The sequence below is a fragment of the Camellia sinensis genome, chromosome 8 (genome assembly GCF_055761805.1).
Source record: "Camellia sinensis isolate YWXY chromosome 8, ASM5576180v1, whole genome shotgun sequence".
Lineage (NCBI taxonomy): Eukaryota > Viridiplantae > Streptophyta > Magnoliopsida > Ericales > Theaceae > Camellia > Camellia sinensis.
In genome coordinates, this window is record NC_138968.1 from 143,880,170 (window position 1) to 143,906,011 (window position 25,842).

At 34.9% G+C, this 25,842-nt stretch overlaps 3 protein-coding genes and 1 long non-coding RNA gene across 5 annotated transcripts; 1 reads left to right on the forward strand and 3 right to left on the reverse strand.

Moving 5' to 3' along the window:
• Window positions 1–425: 425 nt before the first annotated feature.
• On the reverse strand, window positions 426–3,972 carry LOC114271413 (basic leucine zipper 34). The gene is made up of 4 exons (XM_028213046.2): window positions 3,238–3,972; window positions 2,582–2,672; window positions 2,354–2,480; window positions 426–807 (listed from the first exon to the last, which is right to left on the reverse strand). The coding sequence occupies exons 1-4, from the start codon at window positions 3,783–3,785 to the stop codon at window positions 662–664; spliced, it is 912 nt and encodes a 303-aa protein (XP_028068847.2). The 5' UTR covers window positions 3,786–3,972; the 3' UTR covers window positions 426–661.
• Window positions 3,973–7,730: 3,758 nt separating this feature from the next.
• Window positions 7,731–11,455, reverse strand: LOC145797165 (uncharacterized). 2 transcript variants are annotated; one of them, XR_014338362.1, is made up of 5 exons: window positions 11,322–11,451; window positions 10,103–10,185; window positions 9,976–10,015; window positions 9,764–9,849; window positions 7,731–8,256 (listed from the first exon to the last, which is right to left on the reverse strand). It is a non-coding gene; the product is annotated as an uncharacterized LOC145797165 (long non-coding RNA). The 2 variants fall into 2 exon arrangements; XR_014338361.1 differs by lacking the exon at window positions 10,103–10,185 and having other exon boundaries at window positions 7,977–8,256; window positions 11,322–11,455.
• On the forward strand, window positions 8,224–12,929 carry LOC114266143 (Cysteine proteinases superfamily protein). The gene is made up of 2 exons (XM_028207029.2): window positions 8,224–9,070; window positions 9,776–12,929. Exons 1-2 carry the CDS (start codon window positions 8,623–8,625, stop codon window positions 10,369–10,371), a joined length of 1,044 nt encoding a protein of 347 aa, XP_028062830.1. The 5' UTR covers window positions 8,224–8,622; the 3' UTR covers window positions 10,372–12,929.
• On the reverse strand, window positions 11,598–14,246 carry LOC145788632 (Pentatricopeptide repeat (PPR) superfamily protein). Its single transcript, XM_082883654.1, has 2 exons — window positions 13,951–14,246; window positions 11,598–13,059 (listed from the first exon to the last, which is right to left on the reverse strand). Exon 2 carries the CDS (start codon window positions 13,023–13,025, stop codon window positions 11,925–11,927), a length of 1,101 nt encoding a protein of 366 aa, XP_082739780.1. The 5' UTR covers window positions 13,026–13,059; window positions 13,951–14,246; the 3' UTR covers window positions 11,598–11,924.
• Between the last annotated feature and the right edge of the window lie 11,596 nt (window positions 14,247–25,842).

Consider the following 25,842-nt stretch of genomic DNA (forward strand, 5'->3'; position numbering starts at 1 on the left):
ACCCTTTTTTTTCAAGGACTAAAAATTGCACAACCTGACATCAACAACTCCACCTGACAAGCCCTTCTTTCATGCATCCCAACACAAACCCACTATCCCTAGCTTTCCAAAACAGTGACTTTGAAAAGAATTTAAAAAACACAAAAACAAAACAAAACATACTAATGAATGGAGAAGAAATAAATTGCATCACAACCACCCTCCTCCCCTAATCCTTTCTCTTAGGCCCCTATCATAGGGGCCAATTGCCTTTCTTTAGGTTACCTTTGGCTGGGTCCCACCATGTGATCTTCTGTGGGCCCCACCAAAATGGGATACCATTCATGTGAATGGATAAGCATGAGTACCTACCTACCTCACCCTTGGGCTCTTCCTCTTCCTCTAATGAATTTCTTCTTCTCCCATTGATGAAATGACTAGAAATATGAATATGAAATTGGTTAACTTTTTATTTAGTAAAACTTTTAGAATTTAGTGGATCATCTCTTCAACATCTAATCCAATTCCTTTCTTATTCTAGAAACATTATTAAAAATGAAGATGAATTAATGCTTAAAAATTCATTAAAAACAAACTAATTTTTAGTAGAGCCCTTAAATCACTTGAGTGAAGTGGGGGAGAACACACTGAGGAAGAGTGAAATGCATGGCCTTGGCTTTTTTCAGTTGAGAATTAGCTGATCATTTTCCATAGGACCATTGTTGGCATCAGAGGAAGGTGGCTTAGCATTGTCCATCTTCTTGAGATTTTGGTCTTGATACACTTTCCTTAGTCTCTCTATTTCCCTTCTCAGTGCTTCTTGATGAGCTGCATTCCCATATACAAATTAAACATGATGTTAATTGAACCTTTAAATTAACCAATATAGCATTTTTGTTTAGAGCTAATTATACGGATCTCCTTGTGGTTTCTAACAACTATAGGACCTCCCCTAAAGTTTTCAAAATTACACTACCTCCATTCCGTTATGTTACCGTTCAGCAATTAGTCAATTAGTCCTATTTTTTATATAACAAACAAATCATGGATGCCAATATTACGTGAATTTTGATTTGGTGAACAATAGTAGTAGTACCAAGTTGCCAATATTATGTGAATTTCATTTTGTACAGGGATAAAGTATCTAGTTGATTTGTTTTATTGGATACATGATTTTTCATTTTAATTGTAAGAGAGTAATTCATTTTTATTTTCTAAACAAAATGATCATGCCTCTCTATTATTATTACTATTATTTTTTAGAACAATGGCTCTCCATTATTAAATTCATATTGGTCACATGATAGGGTAGACCTACTCGATAACACTATTGCATTAAAAGCATGAAAGTGCAAGGTACATCCATAAATAGGTTGTTTTTATCCATACAATAGTGAAACAAGTGACTTAAAAGCTCCAACAAAGATCCTAGCCATCCAAATGTGGTCCTAGACTGCTAGCTAGTTAACATTCTTCATCTATTATGTAAGGGATCATTATTCTAAATTTTTATTAAATTTGAATAAAAATTTGATGAAATGTTTCATTTGATACCACACATTCCAACGCTAATTTTTAAGTTTCATCAAGCAATCAGTTGATTGGGAGGACAACCGGCAAGACAGTAGCAATGGGCAACTTTGCAAGCAACGGACAACCGGCCGGTTGTCCGGTGTACGGTGAAGCCTCAATGGCAATCTACAAAAATTTGATGAACGTTGAAACCTCTTTCAATTTGATGAAAATTTTTGAGTTTTCCCTAATTTGATATGAATTTGATGTCATGGTTGGAGTAGAAAAAGTATACTTATTTCATCAAATTTAAATTTTATGAAAAAAGAAAATAAGCGTTGGAGACACTCTAAAGGCCCACTAACTTTTGGGTCCCAAGTTATATAATTAGGGTTGTATAGTGAAACTAGTTTTCTCTTGTGGACCAGATGTGTGATATGATCAATGCATAATAGCATACATAATTGTATTTTATTTTTTAATTAATTGGCATCGGAGTGTCCAAATCAAAATTCGACTAATCACCAGGAGTCTACAGACCCTCAGCAAATTAACTACCCAACCATTCAAATTAAATTCTTTGCTGACCCAAATGGAGATGAAAACTTTTGCATATTGCGTTTTCAGAGCATACTTGAAGTCAAAATTCTATCATTAAAGGTTTTTATAGCTTTCGCTATTGTGTTTTTTTTTCTCTGCATTACTTATTATTTTGGTAGGCAAATCACTAAATCTATTACATGCTATGATGTTTTTCTTTTCATTTCTCACCAAAACTCCTCAATCCAAATACGGCCTAAGTTTTTCAATCATTGAGATGTTTGTTTTTAGAAGAGAGAAATTAAAGTAATTAATCACTTACCATCTTTGAAAATCTTATCTTGGGCGAGGGCTGCAATCCTTTGCTTGAGAGTGCTATTATCGACGTTCAGAATTAAGCGTTGGTGATCCAAAAATGCCACCCTTGGTGACAACACTGATACTTCAGCCTTCATTAAACAACAAAAAACAACATATTTAACTTTAGAAAACCATGCAATGCAACAACAATTTAGTTAAATTAGGCAACTTCAAAGGCTAAATTACGTACTTGGAGTGAGTTAACGCTGCGTTCAAGCTCCGATATGTATTGCAACTTTCTCACTCGTGACCTTTGCGCAGATTGTCTATTGGCCAAGATTCTAATGCAAACAGAAGTCATATGTAGTTAGTTAATTAACAATAATTCAACTCAAACCCTAGACATAGTGCATATGTTTATTTCTTGCATGCATTGTTGTAATCATAGTTGTTGTGTGATATATCATGTGAAATATTTTAACAGAACCATTTACATTTTATATAGGTTTTCATATGTAATGATAGATCACATTGTTTCTACATATTTACACATGAAGCTTGGTATTTATAAATATAAATAAAAAGTAAAATAAAACGATTAAATGTATTTTTTGATAAATATATCATTTCTGTAATAATAATGTTGTGTCTTGTTGGAAAAAGAAAAATGTATTTCTTCATTTGTTACTTTAATACAAGACCGTTAAAAAAAATAAAGTAATTTATTGACTTTAATTTCTCTTTAACACTAAAAACATGTAGCTGATGAAATGTGGGCCCTTAAAAACCAAAGCTTTTGTGTATTTTTTTAAAACAAAATTGAAGTAATGATTTCATGTTTAAAAGTTTTAAAAAAAATGGAAATTAAGCATATTTTGTTTCATGCAACATGTGAAAATGACTTACCTCTTGACCCTTTTAGGATCAATATTGATCTTTTCGGTAGAATTCTCTGTAATTGCATTAGTGGTGGTGACTTGTGCTTCTGATTTGCATGAACTTTGCACCTCCTCAGCCTCATTCTTCATCTGATCAAGTGGTGCTGGTTTGTCTTCATCATTGATGCTATTATGATCGGACGGTGTCGACGTGTTTGACAAGGACATGGTGGGAGCCACCGCGACTTCATCAGCGAACATGGACATGAGCTGCTCATCATCGAACCGTTCAAATTCGATGTTAGCCCTAGACCCTGGTGCGGATGATCTTCTGCATTCTTCCACCATTATTGAGGGCTCAATGAAGGCAATTGAGTCACTAATGGATCGCCGGTGGGACCCACGCTTCGCTGACGAGAAGTCGAGGAATTCGTCAATCCATTGGGTGGTGGCGGTGGCGGTGGCGGTGGCAATGGCAGTGTTTGATGGTAAATTCTCCATGGAGGCCATTCTCTGGTGAGGGAAGTCATGCCAATTTGGTGTCATGTTAGGCACTTTTGGAGGCAATTGTGCCATTCTTTTTCTTCAATATTTGTGGTGTTATAAGAGAGAGAAAATGAACAAATGAGCAAAGCAAAAAGGAAAGCAAACCAAACCAAACTACATTCTATGCAACAAAAGCTCTTATATATAGTCTCCAATGACATGCAATGTTAGCAAGCAAGATAGCCACAAGAACATCATCACAACCATCTTAACACACACTCTCCTTCTCTTTTAAGAAAAAATATTAAATATTCTTAAGATGTCATTTATCTGATATTCTCAATTAATGAAAAATTTTGACATAATAAGCAAATTATTCTTTATCTCCTAAATATCCAACAAAGATGGATCAGTATATTTGATTGGTAAATTTTTTTACTACAAAATTAATTAAAATATAATATGATAATGTCACATAAGGGGTGTTTGGCAAGTTGGATTTTAACATTTTTTTTGCTAAAATTATAAAAAAAAACAAAACAAAACAAAACAAAATAGGTCAAAATAGCTAATAAGACAAAATGTCACATTAAATCTATAATCATTTCATTTTTTCTCTCATAAATATTATATCTAACTATAAAAAAATTTAATTATCTTTTTAAATACAAAAATTTTAACTTACTAAAATAATCAAAAACTAAAATAACTTATTAAAATAATAACTTCTCAAACACTTAAACAATTTTTTGAGAATACAATTATTACTACATCTTTAAAATCTATATAATAAAAAAAAAAGTAAATAAATAAATAAAATCTTTCCGAGACTAATGCAAGGTGGGGTCACATGGGGGGAGATTGGGACAGCTATAGACAGCTGTTGGGGAGGTTGGTGTCTCAACGGTATCAGTGGGAGAAGTCACAGACTAGACCAGTAGTTTTATTAAACACACACAGAGAGAGAGAGAGAGAGGGCATCATCAGAGAGACCACGTGCTTTTGTGACCTTTCCTTTGCCACTCAAGCTTATAATAATAGTCTCATAATTTACATGCAAGAAATATTACCCTATGTTCCTCCCCTATGTACATATACAATGCATAGCTTATTCATGACCGTCAGATCACTAAAATCATCTCAAGATTCTCAACCGACCACAAAAATCAAAATGGATCGTATCTCCATCTTATAACATCTATCCATATTAAGGGTTGGTTTGACATATTTAAAAAAAATTAAAAAGTTAAAAAAGTTATACCATCTTATTTAAGTTAGATCATCTCTTTAACACATTACTTCAAATCCAAACCAAACGCAACCCATATTTCATAAAAAGTCAAAAAGTACACTTATTTAGATCATCCCAAACAACTCTTAAATATGATCAATTCTAGAACTGGATATATGGTTATTTGAATTGCACAACTGGTTCAATTCAAACCGATTCGTATATAAATAGGCAGTTTCGCAGATACAATGCAAGCAGATGCGGTTTGAAATATGACAGTTGCAGGTTTTATCCGCACCCGCAAGAACCCGCCCACATTTAAACTTTTTTTTTTTAAAATTTAGATCATTGATTTCATTCATCGTGTCTTAGATTTTGAATTATTTTACTTTAATTATATTGTTGGGTAATGAATGATTTTGATGATTTAGTTTAAGATTGTGAAAGATGTGCTTGTATTAGTTTATGATTTTATTTAAAAATTCAAGATTTTGAATGATTTGCTTGTGTTAAAAATTGATTTTGTTGTATTTTTAATTTTATAATTTTTAATTTATTAATTATTAATGTTAAGCATTTTAGAAATGGTGGAGAAATGGCTCAAAATAAATATTTACAAAACGGGAGAAAAAAAGGTCCAAAAATAAATTTTTAAAGAAAAATATTCAATCCGCAAACCGCCCGCACATCTGTGAACCATATCCGCACAAACCGCAACCCACACTGCAGGTTGTTGCAGGTTCAATTTATCCCAAATCGCACATATACGGACGGGTCCAAACGCAAACTGTATTGTCTAAAACCGAACCGCAAACACCCCCGATTCTATTGTACATAGCCTTTGAAAGTGTGTGTAATGCCGTGTTAATTATGTCTTAAACTAGTGTTGGTGGAGTTTGATTAATATCATCAAATTATTGTGGGTTAGTCTTGATTATGATTCAAAATACTATTTAATTACGACTTAAAATGGTGTTAATTGTGACTGAAAGTAATGTTAGTTAGTTTAAAATTATATTTGATTACTATTGAGAATGGTGTTAATTACAATTTAAAATGCTGATTTAATTACAACTCAAAGTGATTGATCATATCCAAAATGATTTTAATCATACCCAAATAGCCTAAACAAATTGCATGCATTTAGGAATGTGTACCTGTCAAATGAAATCATGACCATGTGTGCCTATGGATTGGCCATGGTCCTTTTGGTTCAGTTTATAAGGTTATTTATAATTAATTTATTTTAAAAATATGTGTATTAAAGTGTTTAGTGTAATTTTTGTTTATGTAAAAATAGCTTATATTTAAAATCAAAAAATAATTATAAGGAAGCAAAAAAAATAGTAATTTTAATTTTAATTTTTTGATTATTATTAACTTTCAGCTTATAAAAATCTTTATATATATACATGAATATATATCTATAATAATATTAAAAAATCAGACTAAATTATTTTAAAATAATTAAAATAAGGTACATTTATTCATATATCTATAGCCCTTATAGTGGAGGGGGGTTTGGAGATGAGCTGGGAAAAGAGAGGCACTTTGAAAGGGATAATGTGAAGCCATGTGAATTGTTTGCATGCTCTAAGGTTTCTTTACTTTGTCCCCAAACCATACCCACATGTAGGGCATGTGTCCTTCTCTCTCTGCACCTTCTTCCATCATACCCCTCTCAGATTGGAATATTTTGTTAGTTAGTATTTGTTTAATTCAAGTGTTTGGGAAGCACTAATCATGATTACAGATAAGTTTTTCTTTTTCAATTTATTTGCCGCCACTTTCATCTTAAGGGAGTGCCAACCAATAAAGCATGTCTACGGAATTTATTTTTATTTTTTTAAAATTTTTATGTGAATGAAAAGCAAGTTTTAAATATGAATAATTAAAGCGAAATGGATTGACAAGTAATCATCATACTTTCAAAGCTATTGCAATAAAGTATTTTAACTTCTTTAGGCGCTCATCTCAAAACTACAAAGAGAAAAAGAAACAAATTAATCTATACAACTCGGGTTGTGGCCATTATAGAGTTTAGAAAAAAATCAAATATATACAACCTTCAGTGTTGTTGTTAGGATTACGTATAATACAAATCACTTCATCGTAGGAAAATTGTCTAATGGTTATCTAGTACTTTTTTTTATTTTTTTGGAGATGTTTTGGGCCCTCCAGCATTTTCTCTTGAAACCTTTCCTGCCCTCATTATAACTCCCTGTTTATAAATTAATCATTTTTTTCCTGAAAAGATGCTAGACACCTATTTTGTTGAGTTATGATGAATTCTCAAGTGTCAAGGTGAAACTTCCTTTATCAGAGATCGCACTTGCAAAATTGAACACAAGTCAATATCATAATTTAGGTTTTGAAATCGAATTTTAGGCTACTTTGGAGTTGAAATTGAGAGATTTGATGTTAAATTTAATAAAATTATAGAAATTTTATATAAGTAATTGATAATTTTAAAGTAAAGGATGTCATAGTAATAAGAGAGATGCATTTCATTAATATTTTTGTACCAGGAGAATCATTCGTCTCATTTTTAAAGAATTTAAATATTTTTGAAACCTACATCTAAAATATAACATTGAATAAAATGTTATAATCATCGAATGAGTAATACGAAATCCATTCATCTTAAATTTATAAATGCAAATGCAAATCAGCATATAGAGAGAGACATCAATGTAAATCAGCGTATTACAATGACACAGAAAAGTCTTGATCTTATTATTTACTTCGGTAATGGCTAAAAATTCCAAAAAAGTGTGTATTACTTTCAGTCATACAGCACAACGTTTTTAGCAGGCCCCAAAATCTTCATTATCGCGTTCTCCAATTTTACATTACATTTCCACTAATACTATTTAAAACGTTTCCTGGATAAAATAATTCTACATATACGAAATAAAATGGCCGTCATGATAAATTATATCTCAGCCCTGGGTCACAAAATGTGAACCAAACACCTGTATCTAGGAATAAAATAATCCTTCCTATCCCCCGCCCTCTTGTATGCAACTCCAACGCCCATTTAGCAAAAGTTACCAAACAAACAAAAAAATGTTAAGCACATTGACAAACTGCCAAGAAAAATACAAACACTAGATAGCTCTGTCATCAGAACAAATGACAGAGAGTTCAAGATCCGAACACAGCATAAGCCCACTTTTTATCCGAGCATGGTTTACATCTTTCAAATAATTTTCCAACACAAGGTCCCGTGTTCAAATGCCCATTCTTTTCTCAGCAGTTTTTTTTTCCCCGAGTTCATGGCATTTGCATGAGCATTGCCTGCTGAGATCGGAAGTTTTGGTACAATTGCTAACATAAATAAACAAAAATACAATAAATAAATAAATAAAACCAAATAAATGGATTTGTATATACCCAACAAGCAGCAGTGATGCATAAAATACTTGCAAAATAAATTAAATTGCTGATGAAAAAAAAGATGTGAACAAAACATGACAAGCGGCAGCTGCACGAAAGACGCATAAAATACTTGCCTTAATGAAATTCTTTTTCAAGTGCAGAAGGCATGAAAAGAGGCATGATGAACCTCAAATGAAATGCCTAGAAAAATACTACATAACCAAAAATAAAAACCATACTGCTCTAATTACCAGGTGATTCTGCATAAACATCCTAACACAAGTTTCCATTTGTGATCACCTTTTGTCTGTAGCCATGGGTGCACCTTTTGTCTTGAGGAGTTCTTGTTTGACTCTTGTAATTTTATGGATTCTATGCATACCTTCAAGAATATTTTCTGAGGAACAGGAAAATCCAGATTATGATCTCGAACCCATGAAGGAGAGGTACGAAAAGTGGCTGGAAAATCATGGCCGAGCATACAAGGATAGGGATGAATGGGAACGCCGTTTTGGAATTTACCAATCAAATGTGGAGTACATTGAACATTTCAATTCCAAAAACTTGTCATTCAAACTCGTAGACAACAAATTTGCAGACATGACAAATGAGGAGTTCACATCCATCTACTTGGGTCTAGGGACTACTGGTCATTCAGTTACAGGGATGAGATTTGGATACGAGGAAAGTACGGGTTTGCCGACCATTGTGGACTGGAGAAAGCAAGGTGCTGTGACTCCAGTCAAGGATCAAGGCCAATGTGGTAAAGTATTTTCATGCTTCTCCCTAAACAACAGGAATATAACTGTGCTAAAAAATCTTTAGAGGGAAACCAACCAGTAATTATTGTATCTTTAATCCTCTAGATAAAATGTCTAGAGTTCTAAAGAAGTTAAATTTAGATTACATCAAGGAATTACAATGTTATTCAAAGAGATTTAACGACTGCTCCATAGGACAAGAGGTCTTTTTGGAGTTACATAATTCACATCCAAGTTTTTTCACAGTTACAGTCTGAAATAGGCTCCTATGAAAATTTTCATGATCTTTGGAAGATCTTCACCTCAGGATATAATGTATAGATTTACAGAGAAATAACTTGGTAAACATCAAGCAGTGGTATTAGAAGTTCCTACAGTACGATTTTCAGCACTCTTTAGGGAACAAGAGAGCATTCCAGAGATGGAATTATTGCAATTTGCAATTGGCGTCTGAAATAGGCCACTAGAAAAATTCTTAGTCATTATAAGATATTTTTCAGTCAAGTTGTATCCAACACAAATAGATCATGCCCCAAAACCAAATAGAATATAAATTTTACTCAGATATTATCACACTTGGATTAAAGCAGAATGCTCAATTGCATAAGAAAACAAGATTGTAGAGTTCACTGTTCAGTCGTAATATAAAAGGTTGCATATGTACAAGAGAGTGACAGACGTTAATATTTACCTACCTTTCATCGCAGGAAGTTGTTGGGCTTTCTCTGCAACTGCAGCTGTGGAAGGCCTTACCAAGATTAAAACGGGCAAATTGGTGTCCCTATCAGAACAAGAGCTCATGGACTGTGATGTCGAGACTGGCAATAAAGGTTGCAATGGTGGATATATGGCAAATGCATTTGAATTCATTAAAAACAATGGTGGCATCACAGCCGAAAGTGCATACCCTTATCAAGGAATAAATGGCAATTGTGATAAAACCAAAGCTGCAAATCATATAGCAACAATAAGTGGCTATGTAAACGTAACTTCAAACAATGAAAACAGCTTACAAGCTGCAGTGGCCAAACAACCTGTATCAGTAGGAATTGATGCTGGTGGCTATGCATTTCAGCTCTATGCTGGAGGGATCTTCTCGGCCCACTGCGGGGAGGATCTAAATCATGGAGTAATAATAGTTGGCTATGGGGAAAATAATGGGCAAAATAAGTACTGGCTGGTGAAGAACTCATGGGGCAGTAATTGGGGTGAATCAGGTTATGTGAGGATGGAACGCGGTTCTACTGATAAAAGGGGTACTTGTGGCATTGCCATGGAAGCCAGCTACCCTGTCAAGGCTTGAACCACCTTATTGATGAAATTTAGCTTTCATGCACTTGAATGATGAAATTTGGCTTAAATTCCTTAGGATAATTATTTTTATGTCTTAAGTATGAATAAGTTGGGTCCACCAACAACAAACTAGATGTCTCTCTTGGCATCAACTACGAATGAACTAGATGTTGCTGACTCAAGTTATATGGGTTTGCAGTTACTGATTACTCAATATTGGCAAGTAGTACTGGTATTCATGTACAATTGTTGCCAAACATTTCCATGAACACAAATGAAAATAGGTCTGCTAGTCAAGAGATATTCAGAATTCATACTAAAAAGACCATTTTTTATGCAAAGGGATATTTTCCAGAATTATAGAAGTGGTTTAAACAACAGATATCAGCCACTGGCGTCAACTGAAGATTGTCATAAAATAGCTTAAGAAGACTATAATCCAAGATGGCCAAACTTCTTCACTTTCTCTGAAAAATTATGCACCCACTCCATGAAGTTTTACCTAAGATTACAGTGCATTTAGTATGGCAATGAATGTGTGACTTCAATGGCTTTAGAAATGCGGAGGAGAGATGGAGTGAATCAACTCACACGATATGCAGAATTCAAATGTATTTAATAGCACCAACCTACAATACACTAAATTCATTTTGGAAAATTGACAGACAAAATATTTTCGAGAAGAGGAGGAAAAAAAATAAATTTTTGGGAAACAATTTTAAGTTATTTTTTGAATTTTCAAAAATTGTTTTTCATAAATACGAAAACTATGGATGTTTTCAAACTTTTTATTGTGTTGTTTCTGAAAACACGAAAAGTGAAAACAAAAAACAAAAATATCGAAAATGAGAACGGTACAAAACAGACCCTATGTTCCCAATCACCTACTGGTCGTAAATTTGTAATCAGATTGAACCAGATCAAAACTAAATTACAAGTACCAAGATGACAAAGTTTTACCTGTAGAAGAAAGGTGCATGCTGGAGTCCAATCTCTAACAACTACAGGCTAAACAGCTCCTTGTAGTCTCAGTCACCACTTCATAAGAAAATTGACCAATGCAACGTCATTCTACCACAGAAGGCTATTGAAAATTGGTGGAAGTGGATGCACAAAAAAGATGGGTGAGATGTCATTAATCAATGTTGTCAAACGCAAACATAACCCATAGCTGCGAACATTCTGAAAGCATATAGAGGTCATGCAGTAATAGCTTTACTAGAAGAGAATAAACAATTTAGGGAAAATCAAAAAAGAGCCATCATTAAAGTCCACCAAAGCTTCAGCTTATATGTCCATACACTAATGAAATCTGACATGATAATGTCCCAGAAAATGGATTTACATTACAGAAACTGTTAGAAGATTTCAAAAAGTACAGAACTGTAAATCTCTTACTCAATTAAATAATGGAATATTGATCCCATCTCCTCTTTGGTTGTGATGTTGAAAAATGATGAACATTGAACACTCACCAAATGACATACATTGCACAGCTTGGGAAGGACGGTAACATTAAATGCTTCTCACAATAATCACACCACCCAAATGATTTTCAAGAAGCTAAGATTTCAATTCTACAAACTTCTGCCTCACAGCAGAGGAAAGCTCCTGTTCACCAACACTAGCCAGCCCCTCAACTACCTTCTGACGTGCCTTAATATATGGTATAAACCCTCTTCTTGTCATCGCCATTACAACCTTCCCTGCCAAAACAAACTCGCCACACTCTAAGCACCCTTCAACCACTAACTCGTAGCTTTCAAACCCCACAGGGAACCCTGCCTTCTCCAAAAAGTCAATCATCTCAACTGCTCTCCAAATATCTTTGTTTGCCCGCATTGTAGAGACTACTTTCACAATCGTTTCCTGCCGTGGCGTCAATCCAATTTTTGCCACCATTTCTTTCATCTTTTCTGCCGCATCAGTGGTCTTTCTGACTGCACACATTGCACCAATCACAGCATCATAACTTTCCAAGTCAGGAACACATCCTGCACCACTCATGCCCTTCAAGACTTTAACTGCCTCATTCAACTGATCAACAGCGCAGAGTGATGAAATAAGGTAATTGCAAATGCCACTATCAGGGCGATAACCAATTGACTGCATCTCCAATAGTATGTTTGAGACAGATTGGGAATGGCGCCGGTCAAGCCATGCAGCAGAAAGAAGAAGAAGAGTTTGGGGAACAGGGATGCAGCCGGCTCGTAGAGTGCGCTGAAGAATGGCAAGAGCAAGAGGAAGAGGGTTAGGGCTTTGTAAGGTGTAGGAGAGGAGGCAGGAATAGGCAACTTTACCATGTGACCGGGGTCTGAGAAGGATAAAAGATTGTAAAATTTCATCAATGATTTGGGTTCTGAGGTACTGGGTAAAGGTGGAGAGGAATGAGAATGGATTTGGGTGTTGAAAAGAACCTTTTGAGGCAATGAGAAGCTCAGGAATTTCCTGGTATGTTTTGGCTTCAACTGCTGCTCTGACAGATTCTTCAAGTGTGTGCAATGAAGTGATCAAACGAATGGAAGAAAATTGGAAGAAAGAGTTGCGAAAATGATAAAGAGAAGCACCAATTTTTGACACTGGAGTCGACATCTTGTAAATTGCAGGGTTAATACAAGGATGGGGAACCATGTGTGTTATGATGAAATCAAAACCAGCAAGCATTAGCAGTCATGTTTAGTTCATCCAGTGATCATAGCTGAAAGAGTTACGAAACAGAAAAGTTAACATATATTTGTAGATGTTAAACATTAGAAGGTTTTAAAAAAAAATAGAAACCATAAAAAATGCAATATTTTTAAGGATTGGGATTCTTTCAGCAGAGTATGATAATTTGTAAACAGGAATAGCAAGATCTCAGGAAATATTAAAGGTGAAAATAAATTACTGTAATAAATTCAAGAAAAAATGACTGGTCTAGACTACTTAAATCTTGCAGCCAGAACAAAAATTAATCCTTAACCAAAAGGATAAAAAAATAAATAAATAAAGTCCAGACAAATAAAATTTGGAGAGGAGACATGGATACAGCACGATGTAGATTCGCCAAAATTTAGGCCATGACATGACAAAGACAGCGCTATAATCATATGTATGAAAATAAATCCCAAAATATTATTCCCTTTTTCCATTTTTCATTCCATTTTTCATTGCCTCAAATGATTAGTCCATTTTAAAAAATCAAAGACTACAATACTATGAATTACTTATTTTGCTCTTCTTTTCAATTCTTTTTCTTAAATTCATTTTAAAAAATTCATTAACTAACACAAAAAGTACAACTTTTTACGCAACAGATAAATTTCTATTTGCACTTAGTTGGATTTTCCCCAATTTTCAGAGAAGATGAAAGGGAGAAATCAAACTTCTTTGTCCGGAAATGAAAACGATAACATTGAAAAATGCTACACAAAAACCCTGCTAAAAACTTCAGTCAATTCAAACCCATAAACCAAATATAGATTACAGAATGAGCAAGCATTCCCCATTAGAACTTATTCAATTGCTAAAATCATTAGCTGATTATTGTTGGACATTAAACACAATAAGCATGCATTTGAATTGAAACAGTACATGGGTTAATAAATACCAGGCTCATCGGCGCCCTCAGGGCAGTCACATGAATTATCGTTGATACGCTCTCTGTTGAAGGATTTTTCAATCCGTCTTCACAATTGATCACCTTCAAAGCATATTATTATAATTTAATACATACACATACATATATATTTCTCTCTCCAAAATCAGTTCGAACATCATTCAGCACCGTCTCTCTCTCCATCTGTGGTTCCTCCTCTTTTTGGCGATGGTGTGGTGTCTTTGACGGGTGCATAGAGACCTCGTTTGTTTGGTTACAAAGGTGAATTTCACTCTTATAATTTGTTTGGTTTTAGGTTTTTAAAAATTCAATTTTATAGTTACTATTTTTTTTATTTTCAGTAAATATTTTTAAAATTTTAAGTTTTTCTTTTTCTTTAAGATACACTTTACTTATATGTATCTAAATAGTAAAATATTTGTGAAAAATATTTTAAAAAATTAAAAAGTATATAAAAATACGAAAAATATATTAAATTTTCCTATTTTTTGTATTTTTTATATTTAGTGAATTTTAAAAAAATCACAAATATTATTTTTAAGTATATTTATGTTAAGGTGTGTCTAAAAATTAAAAAAATTGTTTAAAATATTAAAAAAATTAATGAAAACAAAAAAAATACAAAAAATAAAAAATTTTGAAAAATAAATTATGAAAATTGAAATCAAACAAAATGATTAATATCCTAATATGAATAAGCTATATCCCACGTGAAATAACTCAAACGCAATGAGGGGGTGGGACATAAATAGAAGAATTGAGGGGCTTCAAATTAACTGGATAAATGGTTTGTGATGCTTCCTTCAGATGTGCATGCTTTGGTCAAAAAACAAAAAAAAAAAAGGAAAAGTATTTTTTAATTAACATTTGAGTGGTTTTATAATCATTATTTGACATTAAATTTGAAAAAATTGTTTTATTAATTATTAAAATTTGGAATAAAATAAGCAGTGTTGTTGTAGACTCTGTATTCCCCTACTACCACTATATTTGGCTTTAATTTTTTGGATTTAATTTTTTAAAAATTGAGTTTTTATTTTTCGTGTTTTTTTATTTTTAGTGAATATTTTTAAATTTTTAAGTAATTTTTTATTTTTTTAAATGCACCTTATTTAGATGTATTTAAAAAGTAAAATATTCGTAAAAAAATTATTTTAAAAAATCAATAAATACACAAAAATATGAAAAATGAACTGAATTTTCATTTTTTTTTTTTGTTTTTTTATATATTTAGTGAATTTTAAAAAAAATCACAAATATTATACTTTTTAAGTATATTTATGTTGGGTTATTTAAAAATTAAAAAAATTGCTTAAAATGTTTTAAAAATTCAGTGAAAATAAAAAAAATACGGAAAATAAAAAAAGTTTCAATTTTCTGAATAGTGAATTCAAAAAACTCAAACAAAACAAGCTTCCCTTTTAACTTTTTAGACTTTTTGGACTCATTGTTTGGGAACATGCTATTTTAATAATTTTTTATGAAAAGATATGTAAAAAAATATATAGAGAATGATATGATAATTTAAAAGAAAATAATTGGTTCGGTTGATATTTAAGTAAAAAATTAGTAGACGACCTGTGCGATTTACGGAAATTTATTTTTTAAATGAAAAATTATTTTTGTATCTTAATACTTTATGTGTAAAAAATTTTAACAATTGAAAGCCTACAAACAAATTTGCTAATAGTTGATATGTAAAATAGGCTCATAAAAATAATTTATTTCAAACTTTTTTTAAAAAAAAAAAATGTGTATTCTCAACCTAAAATCAAAACCTCATTTGTGTTAATCAAATTTATCAAAAATCATGAATTCCATTTGTATCAAAATATATATATTTTAAAAAAGAATAATAAAAACAACGAAAAATTCTATCATATACAAATTATAACTTAGTTATAACTCATGATATATTATTCTGGTTATTAATTGAAAAGGTCTTTGCTAATTTCTTGTGTCTCTCGTTATGTCTAAATTGCTACATCGAACCTTTAATTATGCTTCAAATGGTGTTTGATTATGATTTATTATAATACTTTTATATAACAATATTTAAATATTTTATTACATGAAAAAAGTGGTTAAAGTGGGTTGACTCAAATGTAAGATTTATGCATATATCAATAAGATCGTAAAAGTTATTCACATTGATATATATAAAATTATAAATTCAAATAATAAACAGTGTTCTCAAAGGGAATCAAGTACAAAATCTCTATAACTTTAATAATTTCAGTTCTCAAAGGGATTCTGATTAACTGTGTGACACATCATAATAATCGCAAAATTTTTATTCCAACCAAATTATTTTTACATATCTTTTCTAGCAGAACTCATGAAGGTACATTATCAATAATACTATAAATTCAAAAATTTTATTTAAAAATTATTTAAGAAACATTAATAGGTGCCTTAAATATATACAATCATTTTTTATGAATCATTATTCTTTAAAATAATACTCCACACTATTTATCATTTGGCATTTGTCTATTTATCTTCTTAAAATTTATCAAAAAAATCTGAGTTCCATTATTTTAATCAATTAATATTAAATTTGACGCTACACATGTATGTAAATCACTTCTAAAAATATGATGTCTGACATAAATTTACAACGGAGTTAACTTGAATTAATGTAATGTTATTTTGTATTATAATATGTGTTAAAAAAGAATAATTTAAATTTAAATTTAAATTTAAATTATTTATTTTAATAATCTTAGCCTATTGTTTTATAAAGATGTTAGTTGAATACTTATATCTAATATAATAAATTTAGTTAAATTATTTGTTTATTTTGATAATATTAGCTCTATTGTGCTTTAAAAGTGTAATTATCATATAATGATTTATATGATATATATTAAATTATAAGATAGTAAATAAACACTTATTTTGATATTAAAAATAATATTTAAATTATAAGAGAATTAGAAATATAAAATTAAAATTGATTCTAATTAAGAAGAAAATACATAAATTAAATATGTAAAGTATTGATTTTTTTTCTTTAATATTCTTTTTGAATTTTTCATATATATTTTATATAGGTATATAAAATTTAAATTAAATATAAATATTTTTTAATAAATAATTTCATGTTAAATAAAAAATTAAATATAAATTAATATTAAGACATCAATAAGATAGACAAAAAACAAAAAATATAAAATAAAATTAATTTGATTGATGTGATGCATATAATTAAGCACATTCTGCCTTATTTAATTATATTGGCATATCGAGATTAAAAAAAATCAAATATCATAATAATTAAATTAAAATATCGACTATATAGAAAAATATACCAATGACAAAACTAAATACACGATGAAAAATATATGAAAAATAAGTATTTATCAAATAGAGTCCATATAAAATTAATTATTATAATTGAAATTGAGTTTGTGTATAACTTTATAAGTAAATGAAAAAAGCATACTGATGTGAAATGCAAAATTGGTATTGAGTTTATGGATTATTTCAATTTACCATGAAAAATATATGGAAAAGAAATATCTATCAAATAGAGTCCATATAGAATAGGTACAATTGGTATAATTTAAATTATGTTTGAGTTTGTGTAGAACTCTATATGTAATTAAGAAAATACATATTGACGTGATTGTCTTAGAAAAAAATAAACTCTTATAATGTGCCACATAAGTAAAGAAAAACACTACTTTTAATAATAATAATATATATATATATATATATATATATGATGATTTCACCGAACCGATAATATCGGTTTTATTATTTTAAATACCGATGCAGATCGTTTCTCTTATCAAATTGCACCGAACTGAACCAATTGAAACAGTTCGATTCGGTGCAATTTAATCGGTCTAGGACCTTTCAAATTTGAGTCACTTTTAAATATAATCACCAATCTATAAAAAAATACTAAATTAGTTATTTGTCCACCATTTCAAACATTTCCATTCTTTTTATTTAATAAATAATTTTCAATTCCTAGATTAGCAAAAAAAAATTAAAAAATAAAAATGCAAATACTAAGGTTTTAAGAATAATAAGTTAAAATTAAGATTATATATAATAAGGGTTTACAAACTTATGTTATGAAGATGATAAGGCTAATTAATTAAGGTTGATAATTTATTATACTTATTAATATCATTATATTATTAGATTATATATATTATAATACAATATATATTAAAGCGGTTAGTTTCGAGTTAGTTTGGTGCATAAAGTGCTTGAACCGATATTGAACTGAAAATCGAAAAAAATCTAATTTAAAAATTACACAAACCAATTCTTACTTTAAAAATGGAAAAAATATAACCGATTTGGACTAGTTCAATCGATTTGGTTGGTTTTTTCAATTTTTCTTACATCCCTAATCGCAATATATGGAAAAAAAAAAATTAAACTACTAAACTCAATTGTATTCCAATTATAAAAATATATATATATATACTATAACATAATTATATGACTCAAAAATTCAAAATCCTTACAAATCATAATGGCTTATGCTTGATATCTTGAGTTATCTAACCATAACAATTTATGGTGCATTGGATAAAGGTCATTACAATTTATTTTTCAAATACAAGACACAAATCTAAAAAATTAGTTGTCGCTTTCTTCTCTATTGATCCTCTAAAATTGTTAAACATGTTAGTGCTTGCAAAGTTAATTTGAGTTTTATAATCTTCATGCTTGGACAACCATTGCTGGATAAAATTTATATAATTCGGACAACTATTGTTCGACAAAGTATCAATGTTCATACAATCAACATTGGCTTCTGTACGGGGAGGAAATAATTCTCCTCGTATAATTCTGTTGACCAAGTCCACGCTCCTCCGTACGACGTCGCTTTATCACCTGAAAACACAAACGTGAGCTAGCCGACGGGTGTGTGCTGGAAACCTCTCCGATGCCTAAGTCAGTAAGCTTGACAAATAGACAAAGTTTTATGCTCTCAGAAAGAATTGTGTTCAATTACCTCCTCCAAGGTGGTGCTTGTGAGCTTTTATAGGTTTCGAGTGGCATAATCCTAGTAGGACTTTTATTTCTCCATACAGAGTCCTCCTAGGATTCATATTCCTAAGGATAATGCTTATCCTTTTACACCCTCCCCCACTGCTTAAACCAAGTGGGATGGTTTTTACCACTGCCGAACTTCTATGTGACCGAAATAACACTGGCTATGCTGAGCCACAGAGTAGGCCGAACTATCCTTAGTTCGGTTTTCTCTCGTTCAACCATGGTATGCTGAGACCAAGCTTCTGAGTAGCAAGCTCCGACCGATCTAACAATAATACACCGCAACCGGACTAACTGTGAGACCGGACTAACATCAAGTTACCTTCAGACCGGAGTAGCTTTACACCATCTTGAACCGGAGTAACCACACCCCTCCTGGGCCGGAATAACTTCACTTCTCCTAGGCCAGAGTACCTATACCTCTACTGGGCCGAAATAACATTACGGCTTCTTACCGATTCCTTCACACTTTGGGCCGCAGGGCCCAACTCACAGCTCGGCCCAATTCTTTCCCAAAAATTACCCTCTCAATTGCCCCTTAATTTCATCTGCATAGCATGATTGAGATTACAAATCCTTCAACCGAGCTGAAGTTCTACAAGCCTTTCCAGCCGAGATAAAAACCTTTCAGTGTATCCAGCCGAGCTAGTTTTACTCCGAACTCTGCTTTATCCGGTCAAAACGTCTCTTCAATCGCGACTGTAACGCTTCCTTTTCCCTTGCCACGTGGCGGGCTCTGATAGGCCGTGAGCTGTCATCATGCCACCTTCGTACTTCGAACTTTTTGAACAGTCCCGCCCCTTTTTGCCGCGTTTTTCTCTCTCCTCTTTCACAAAACAACCCTTCTGTTTCTTGGATCATTCACCTCCCATTCTTCATCTCCTCTTTCCGTGTTCTTGCCGTTCGTGTTCTTCCTTTACTTTTGAGAACTGATTTTGCTGCCACTTTCCCATCATCAGATCCCACTTCTTCCACCTGGTAAGTAGACTCACTTTGCTTCCTTTATTTTGCTTTCGCATCTGTATATCTTGTTTTGTATGTCTTTTGCAAACATTTTCTTTCATTTTTGACGCTTCGCTTTTGTACTTTCACGAATAAACAATAGCAGAGCTTATATATGCATGACCTTCTGTAAAAAACTTGCCTTAGATCCAAAACTAGGTAGCAACCGAACCAGGATCCTGTTTGCCCCAAATAGGTAGATCACTATAGTCAATAACCGAACTTGAACTTGAAAGTTTCAAAGGGTTACCAGAGCCTGACTCACTTTAGCCGAAATAAAACCACCGAGTTTTGAATATATCAAACTAGGAACTTAGGTTTTCAACCGAACTAAGCTTTCGGGGCCAAGCCGGCTTTCTTAGTTCTTAAACTGAACTCAGAAAGCCGCCCCTAGAGGTTTAACCGAAGTAACTTGATTCACACCGCAACCTATTCAGGCCTTGGGGCTAAACCAGCTTTCTTAGTTTTTTAGACCGAACTCAGAAAGCTGCCCCTAGACGTTAAACCGGTCTACCGAGCAAACTGCTCAAACCGAGCTACCAAACCTTTTGATGAACCGAGATAGAACCAGTTTCTTGAGGCCGAAGTAGGGCTCTTATACCTTGCTTTTAAATTGTAGCACGGTCCATTGATCAGTGCTTTAACCCCCTCTGTTTTTTACTTTGCAGACTTAGGTTACCCAGGCACTCCTGCGTGCGCTCAACCGAGCTACTGAGCACGATTTTTGCACCGATATAAATTATAAGTAAATTATTCATCAGATGGGTAAGTATAGGTATCTAGTTGAGACCCCTGGTGGCATGGCCGAATTTAGGAAAGATTACCAAATTCCTGATGACGTCCATCTGACGCTGGCCAAAAAAGATGTTATTCCTTGGGAAAATGAAGGCTTCGTCCCTTTTACCCTTCAATCCGTAATAGAAACCGGACTACGGTTTCCTGTCCAACAGTTGATCTGCGAATTTCTTAGGCAGACTAGGTTATGCCCTACCCAACTGTCCACCAATACATATCGCATCATAATGGGAATAGCCGCACTAAACCACCAAACCGGATTGAACCTCGGCCTGGCCGAAATTTTCCATCAATACTCCATCGGCTCCAAAGATGCTGGGTTGGTCTATTACCTTAGGATTCCCCGCCGCCGAGAGAAGATAGTTAAACACACACCAGACAAAGATCTTAACGACGATGATTTTTTCTGGGTCTCTGGGAACTTTGAGGATTTTCAAGCCCAAATTCCTGGCCGACCTATAAATTGGAAAAAGGGAGAGCCCGGTAATTTAACTTCGGTCTTCTTCCTTGTATGTTATTTCGGTTTTTTTAGTCTATTAGTCGAACTAACACTTCTCTTTTTGCAGATTTCGCCCACCTCCGTTCCCTATACAGCTATCCCAACCTTGCGATTTTGCGAGCCGCACTACGGTGTAAAGAAAGGAGTTGGGCCAAACTTCTAAACTTTGAACCGACCTACCGATATAGCGGTCGTCGGAAGGCTCGAGTGACCGATTTCCTTCTCGAGGAAGCACCAGAACCGGACCCAACCTTACCCGAAATACGACTTGTCCCATTAACTGCTGAAGAAGAGATGGCAAAGAAAAGCAGGGTTAGGGCCCTTCTGACCGCAACAACCAGAGCCGAAGTACCACCAACTATTGAGGCGCAGCCTGCCGTTGTGGCCCTCCCTTCTCAACGGCCTTCTTCATCTCGCCCTTCCAAACGCGCCCGATCTACATTGACCGAACAGCAACTTGTCGATGAGGTTGAATCCATCCCCCAAAGTCCTCAACCTTCCCCCCAACCGGAGCAAACTGACCGAGCTGAATCTCCGAAGTGGGCTCCGCCGCTAACCTTCAACGACCGAGACATCAAAGCTACCGACTCGGTCGTGGCTGAAAAAGATCACCAATTGGCTTTTAATCTGGCCAAAAGTGTGTGCCTCCCCAAGGGCATGGAGCACCACTTAAAGCAATTGAACACCGAAATGAAGTCAATTCAGTCTGCATCCAAGTCCATGATTTTGGTAAGTAACTGTCCATTTTTTCTTGTTTGAATTTTCCAACCTTTACTTCGGCTTAAGAGAAGTCTTTGTTTTGTCAGGCCTTACAGAAGAACAACATCACTCACAAGAAAGTCCAAGAACTCCGAAAAACCACAAGGCAAGCAATGGCGGAAGCCGAGGCAAAGGCGGCCGAACTAGAGGAGGCCAAAAGGAAAATGACCGAGCTTCAAGCAGAGAACGGTCGACTTGCCGATCTGGTTAGCTCGGCTGAAGCGGAGAGGCAGAAAGCGGCCATCGCTATGAAAGACAAATATCTGCGGGAGTTGGTGAAGCTTGAGAAGAGAAAAGACACCGAAATAAGCGAACTAAAAAAGAGCGTGGAGGCGGCCGAAAAGGAGGGGTACAAGCGAGGTTACAAGGAGGCAAAAGACGCCTATGTCAAACAATGCGACGCCACGAAGGAGCTGTTCTTTAAGTGCGGCTAGAGGGCGGCTGTGGAGAAGCTCGGTCATGATCAACAGACCGAGGTCTTCGACCCTCCAGCTTACTTTATACCGAAGTCCCTTGCGGAGTATGCAGACGCCTTGCAACAAGAGTTTCTGGAGGACTCAGACTCTGATGACTCCTCTGCTCCCGAAGACATTCCGGTTGTAAGTGCAGACCCGTCACTTCGGTTGGAGCCCATGGTGGATGACTTACCTATCGAACAGCCAAATGAAACCGTGGTTCCAACCGAAACCAACCCGGCGACCGAGCGTGATCTTCCCCTTGAAACCGGTTTTCAAGTTGATGGTGATGCGGCCTTTGACGCCGAAATACAAGAGCTCTTTTCTTGACTTTGTACTTTTTTCTTTTTCTTATTTCGTCTTTGTAACCGGGCTTTGGTCCTTACTTTTTACTTATTTTGACCTTTAATGAAATGGAAATTTGCTTGAACTCTAACTTCGGTTTTGATATGTATGTCTGTACTTTGTAATGCCTTCAGTTACTCCAACTGTTATTTCGGTTTTGGCTGGTTAAACTACGATTACTAGCCAACCACTCCTTAGCCGATATAATCACTTCGGCTGAGGAGTACAAAGTGCTTAATCCAGTCAATCCAACTTCAGCCATACCCTTACTATGGCTGAAGGGTAACAAGTGTTGGTTTATTTCAGCCAACCACTCTTCAGCCTTGCACTTACTTCGGCTAAAGAGTAACAAGTGTTGGCTTATTCCAGCCAACCACTCTTCAGCCATGCACTTACTTCGGCTGAAGGGTAACAAGTGTTGGTTTATTCCAGCCAACCACTCTTCAGCCATGAACTTACTTCGGCTGAAGAGTAACAAGTGTTGGTTTATTCCAGCCAACCACTCTTCAGCCTTGCACTTACTTCGGCTGAAGAGTAACAAGAGTTGGTTTATTCCAGCCAACCACTCTTCGGCCTTGCACTTACTTCGGCTGAAGAGTAACAAGAGTTGGTTTATTCCAGCCAACCACCGAAGTTAGTTTTTCCAGCTAACTTATAGTATTTGGTTATTCCGACCAAATGTCCTGCAGCCTGGATCCTTATCCTGGGCTTAGGAAGGGTGTTGGTTTAATCCAGCCAACCTCTAAGTTAGTTTCTCCCGCTAACTTAGAATAGAATGCTTACAATATACTTAATCTTTACTAAAGCTAACTTCTACAAGGAACAACTTCTGCTAAAAAGAATTTCTCATTTTATTGAAGGAAGAGAAAATTACATGTGTTTGAAAAAGAAAAGCTAAAAGTAAAATAACTTGAGATTGGCCGTATTCCATGGCCTAGTGATTGCCTTGCCATCCTTGTCTTCTAGGTGGTATGACCCTTTGCCTGCTAACCCAACCACCTTATAAGGACCTTCCCAATTTGGGCCTAACTTGCCGTCTCCTGGGATCAAGGTGTTTCCCATTACTTTGTGTAGTACCCAATCCCCAATCTTGAATTGTCTTGGATGAACCTTTTTGCTGTATTTTCGGATTAACTCTCGTTGGTATGAGGCGATGTGGACTAGTGCTCTTTCTCTTCTTTCTTCTGCAAGGTCGAGTTCTAAGGCTATGGCTTCTCCATTTAAGTTTGGATCAAAATTTTCGCTTCGAATTGTGGGGAGGCCAACTTCCAGTGGGATCACCGCTTCCATTCCATAAGCAAAGGAGAATGGTGTTTCTCCAGTTGATCGCCGGGGCGTGGTGCGGTAAGCCCATAAGACGTGAGGAAGTTCATCTGCCCACTTGCCTTTTGCTTTCTCTAGCCTTTTCTTTAGTCCATCCAAGACGACTTTATTTGATGCTTCAGCTTGCCCATTTGCTTGAGGATATGCCGGTGTGGAATTGTAGAACTCTATCTTGTACTCTTCACAAAAGCTTCTGAAGATTCTGTCGTCGAACTGAGTACCATTGTCTGAGATTAGTGCTTTTGGTATGCCAAACCGAGTGATGATATTCTGCCAAACAAACTTCTTCACATCTTTCTCTTTGATTGATGCCAACGCTTCTGCTTCCACCCACTTTGTGAAGTAGTCTGTTGCCGCGAGAAAGAATTTTCTGCCCCCGGGCGCTGTTGGAAGTGGTCCTACTATATCCAAGCCCCACATTGCGAAAGGCCATGGGCTAGTTAATGGTAGGAGTTCTCTTGCTGGTTGATGTATTTGGTGCGCGAATTTTTGGCATTTCTCACACTTGTTCACATATTTCTCTGAGTCTGCTTGCATATATGGCCACCAATATCCTTTGTGAAATAGACCTGTAAGCAAGCGACCTTCCCCCTTGATGACTTCCACACACCCCTTCGTGTATTTCGAACAAGAATGTTTCTACTTTGCTGGGATGAACGCACTTGAGGTAAGGCCCAGAGAATGACTTCTTGTATAATGCTGAGGATGGAGATAGCCAAAATCGCTGCGACTTTGCCCTTATTTTGTTGGCTTCTTTTTTCTCTTCTGGTAGGATGCCGTCTTTCAGGAACAGGATGATGGGATCCATCCAAGAAGGGCCTAATTCTGTGCAACATACTTCTTCTGCTTCGGGGTCTTCTATGCTTGGTCTTGGTAAGAAGTCGATGAGTAATAGATAGGGATTGATGTATCTGCCATTGAGGCCAGGCCTGCCAGTTCGTCCACTCGGCAATTTTCCTCCCTGCCAATTTGTTCTATCCTTACCACATCAAACTTCTTGATCTCTGTTCTGACTAACTCTTGGTACTTAGCCATTCTGTCGTCCTTTGCTTCGTATTCGCCAGAAATTTGGTTTACCACCAGCAGAGAGTCACTGTATACCATTAGTTCGGTTGCTTCCATGAAGTGTGCTGACTTGAGTCCTGCGAGAAGCGCCTCATACTCCGCTTCATTGTTGGATGCTGGGAAGCCAAGGTTGATTGCTTGCTCTATAACCAGGTCGTCTGGAGAGATGAGGACTATGCCAAGCCCTGCACCATGTCGGTTGGATGCTCCATCCACAAAGAGCTTCCACATCTCTCCAACGAATAGTTTCCAGCAAGTGGAAGGATCAGATGATGTCGTGAGGTCAAGAATGGTGTTTTCTTCAAGGTCCATGTTGGCTGTCTGTCCTTTGTCCTCTGTTTGAACTACTGGTGAGCCTTTGTTTGTCTCTCCCTTGTTGTCCTTAGTATGGTCTGCCTTGGTGCTTGATTGACTACCTTCCACTAGGGGTTGCGCTATTCCGGCGTCAACTTCCGTCCCTAGTTCGGTTGTGTCAGTTAGGTCGACTGGGCAGATATGATGACTTCCAGGAGTAAACTCTGCGACGAAGTCTGCCAAAGATTGGGCTTTTATTGCGGTCTTGGGTTGGAACTTGATGTCGAATTGTCCCAACTCTACTGCCCACTTCAAAATTCG

Bases quoted from the DNA above. Each gene is read 5' to 3' on its own strand.
- LOC114271413 (XM_028213046.2), bottom strand. From the start codon at position 3,785: ATGGCACAATTGCCTCCAAAAGTGCCTAACATGACACCAAATTGGCAT. The intron at 2,673-3,237 runs GTAAGTCATTTT...TGTTTGCATTAG, and splicing joins GATCCTAAAAGGGTCAAGAG to AATCTTGGCCAATAGACAAT. The intron at 808-2,353 runs GTAAGTGATTAA...ATGGGAATGCAG, and splicing joins AGATAAGATTTTCAAAGATG to CTCATCAAGAAGCACTGAGA.
- LOC145788632 (XM_082883654.1), bottom strand. From the start codon at position 13,025: ATGCTTGCTGGTTTTGATTTCATCATAACACACATGGTTCCCCATCCT.
- LOC114266143 (XM_028207029.2), top strand. From the start codon at position 8,623: ATGGGTGCACCTTTTGTCTTGAGGAGTTCTTGTTTGACTCTTGTAATT. The intron at 9,071-9,775 runs GTAAAGTATTTT...CTTTCATCGCAG, and splicing joins CAAGGATCAAGGCCAATGTG to GAAGTTGTTGGGCTTTCTCT.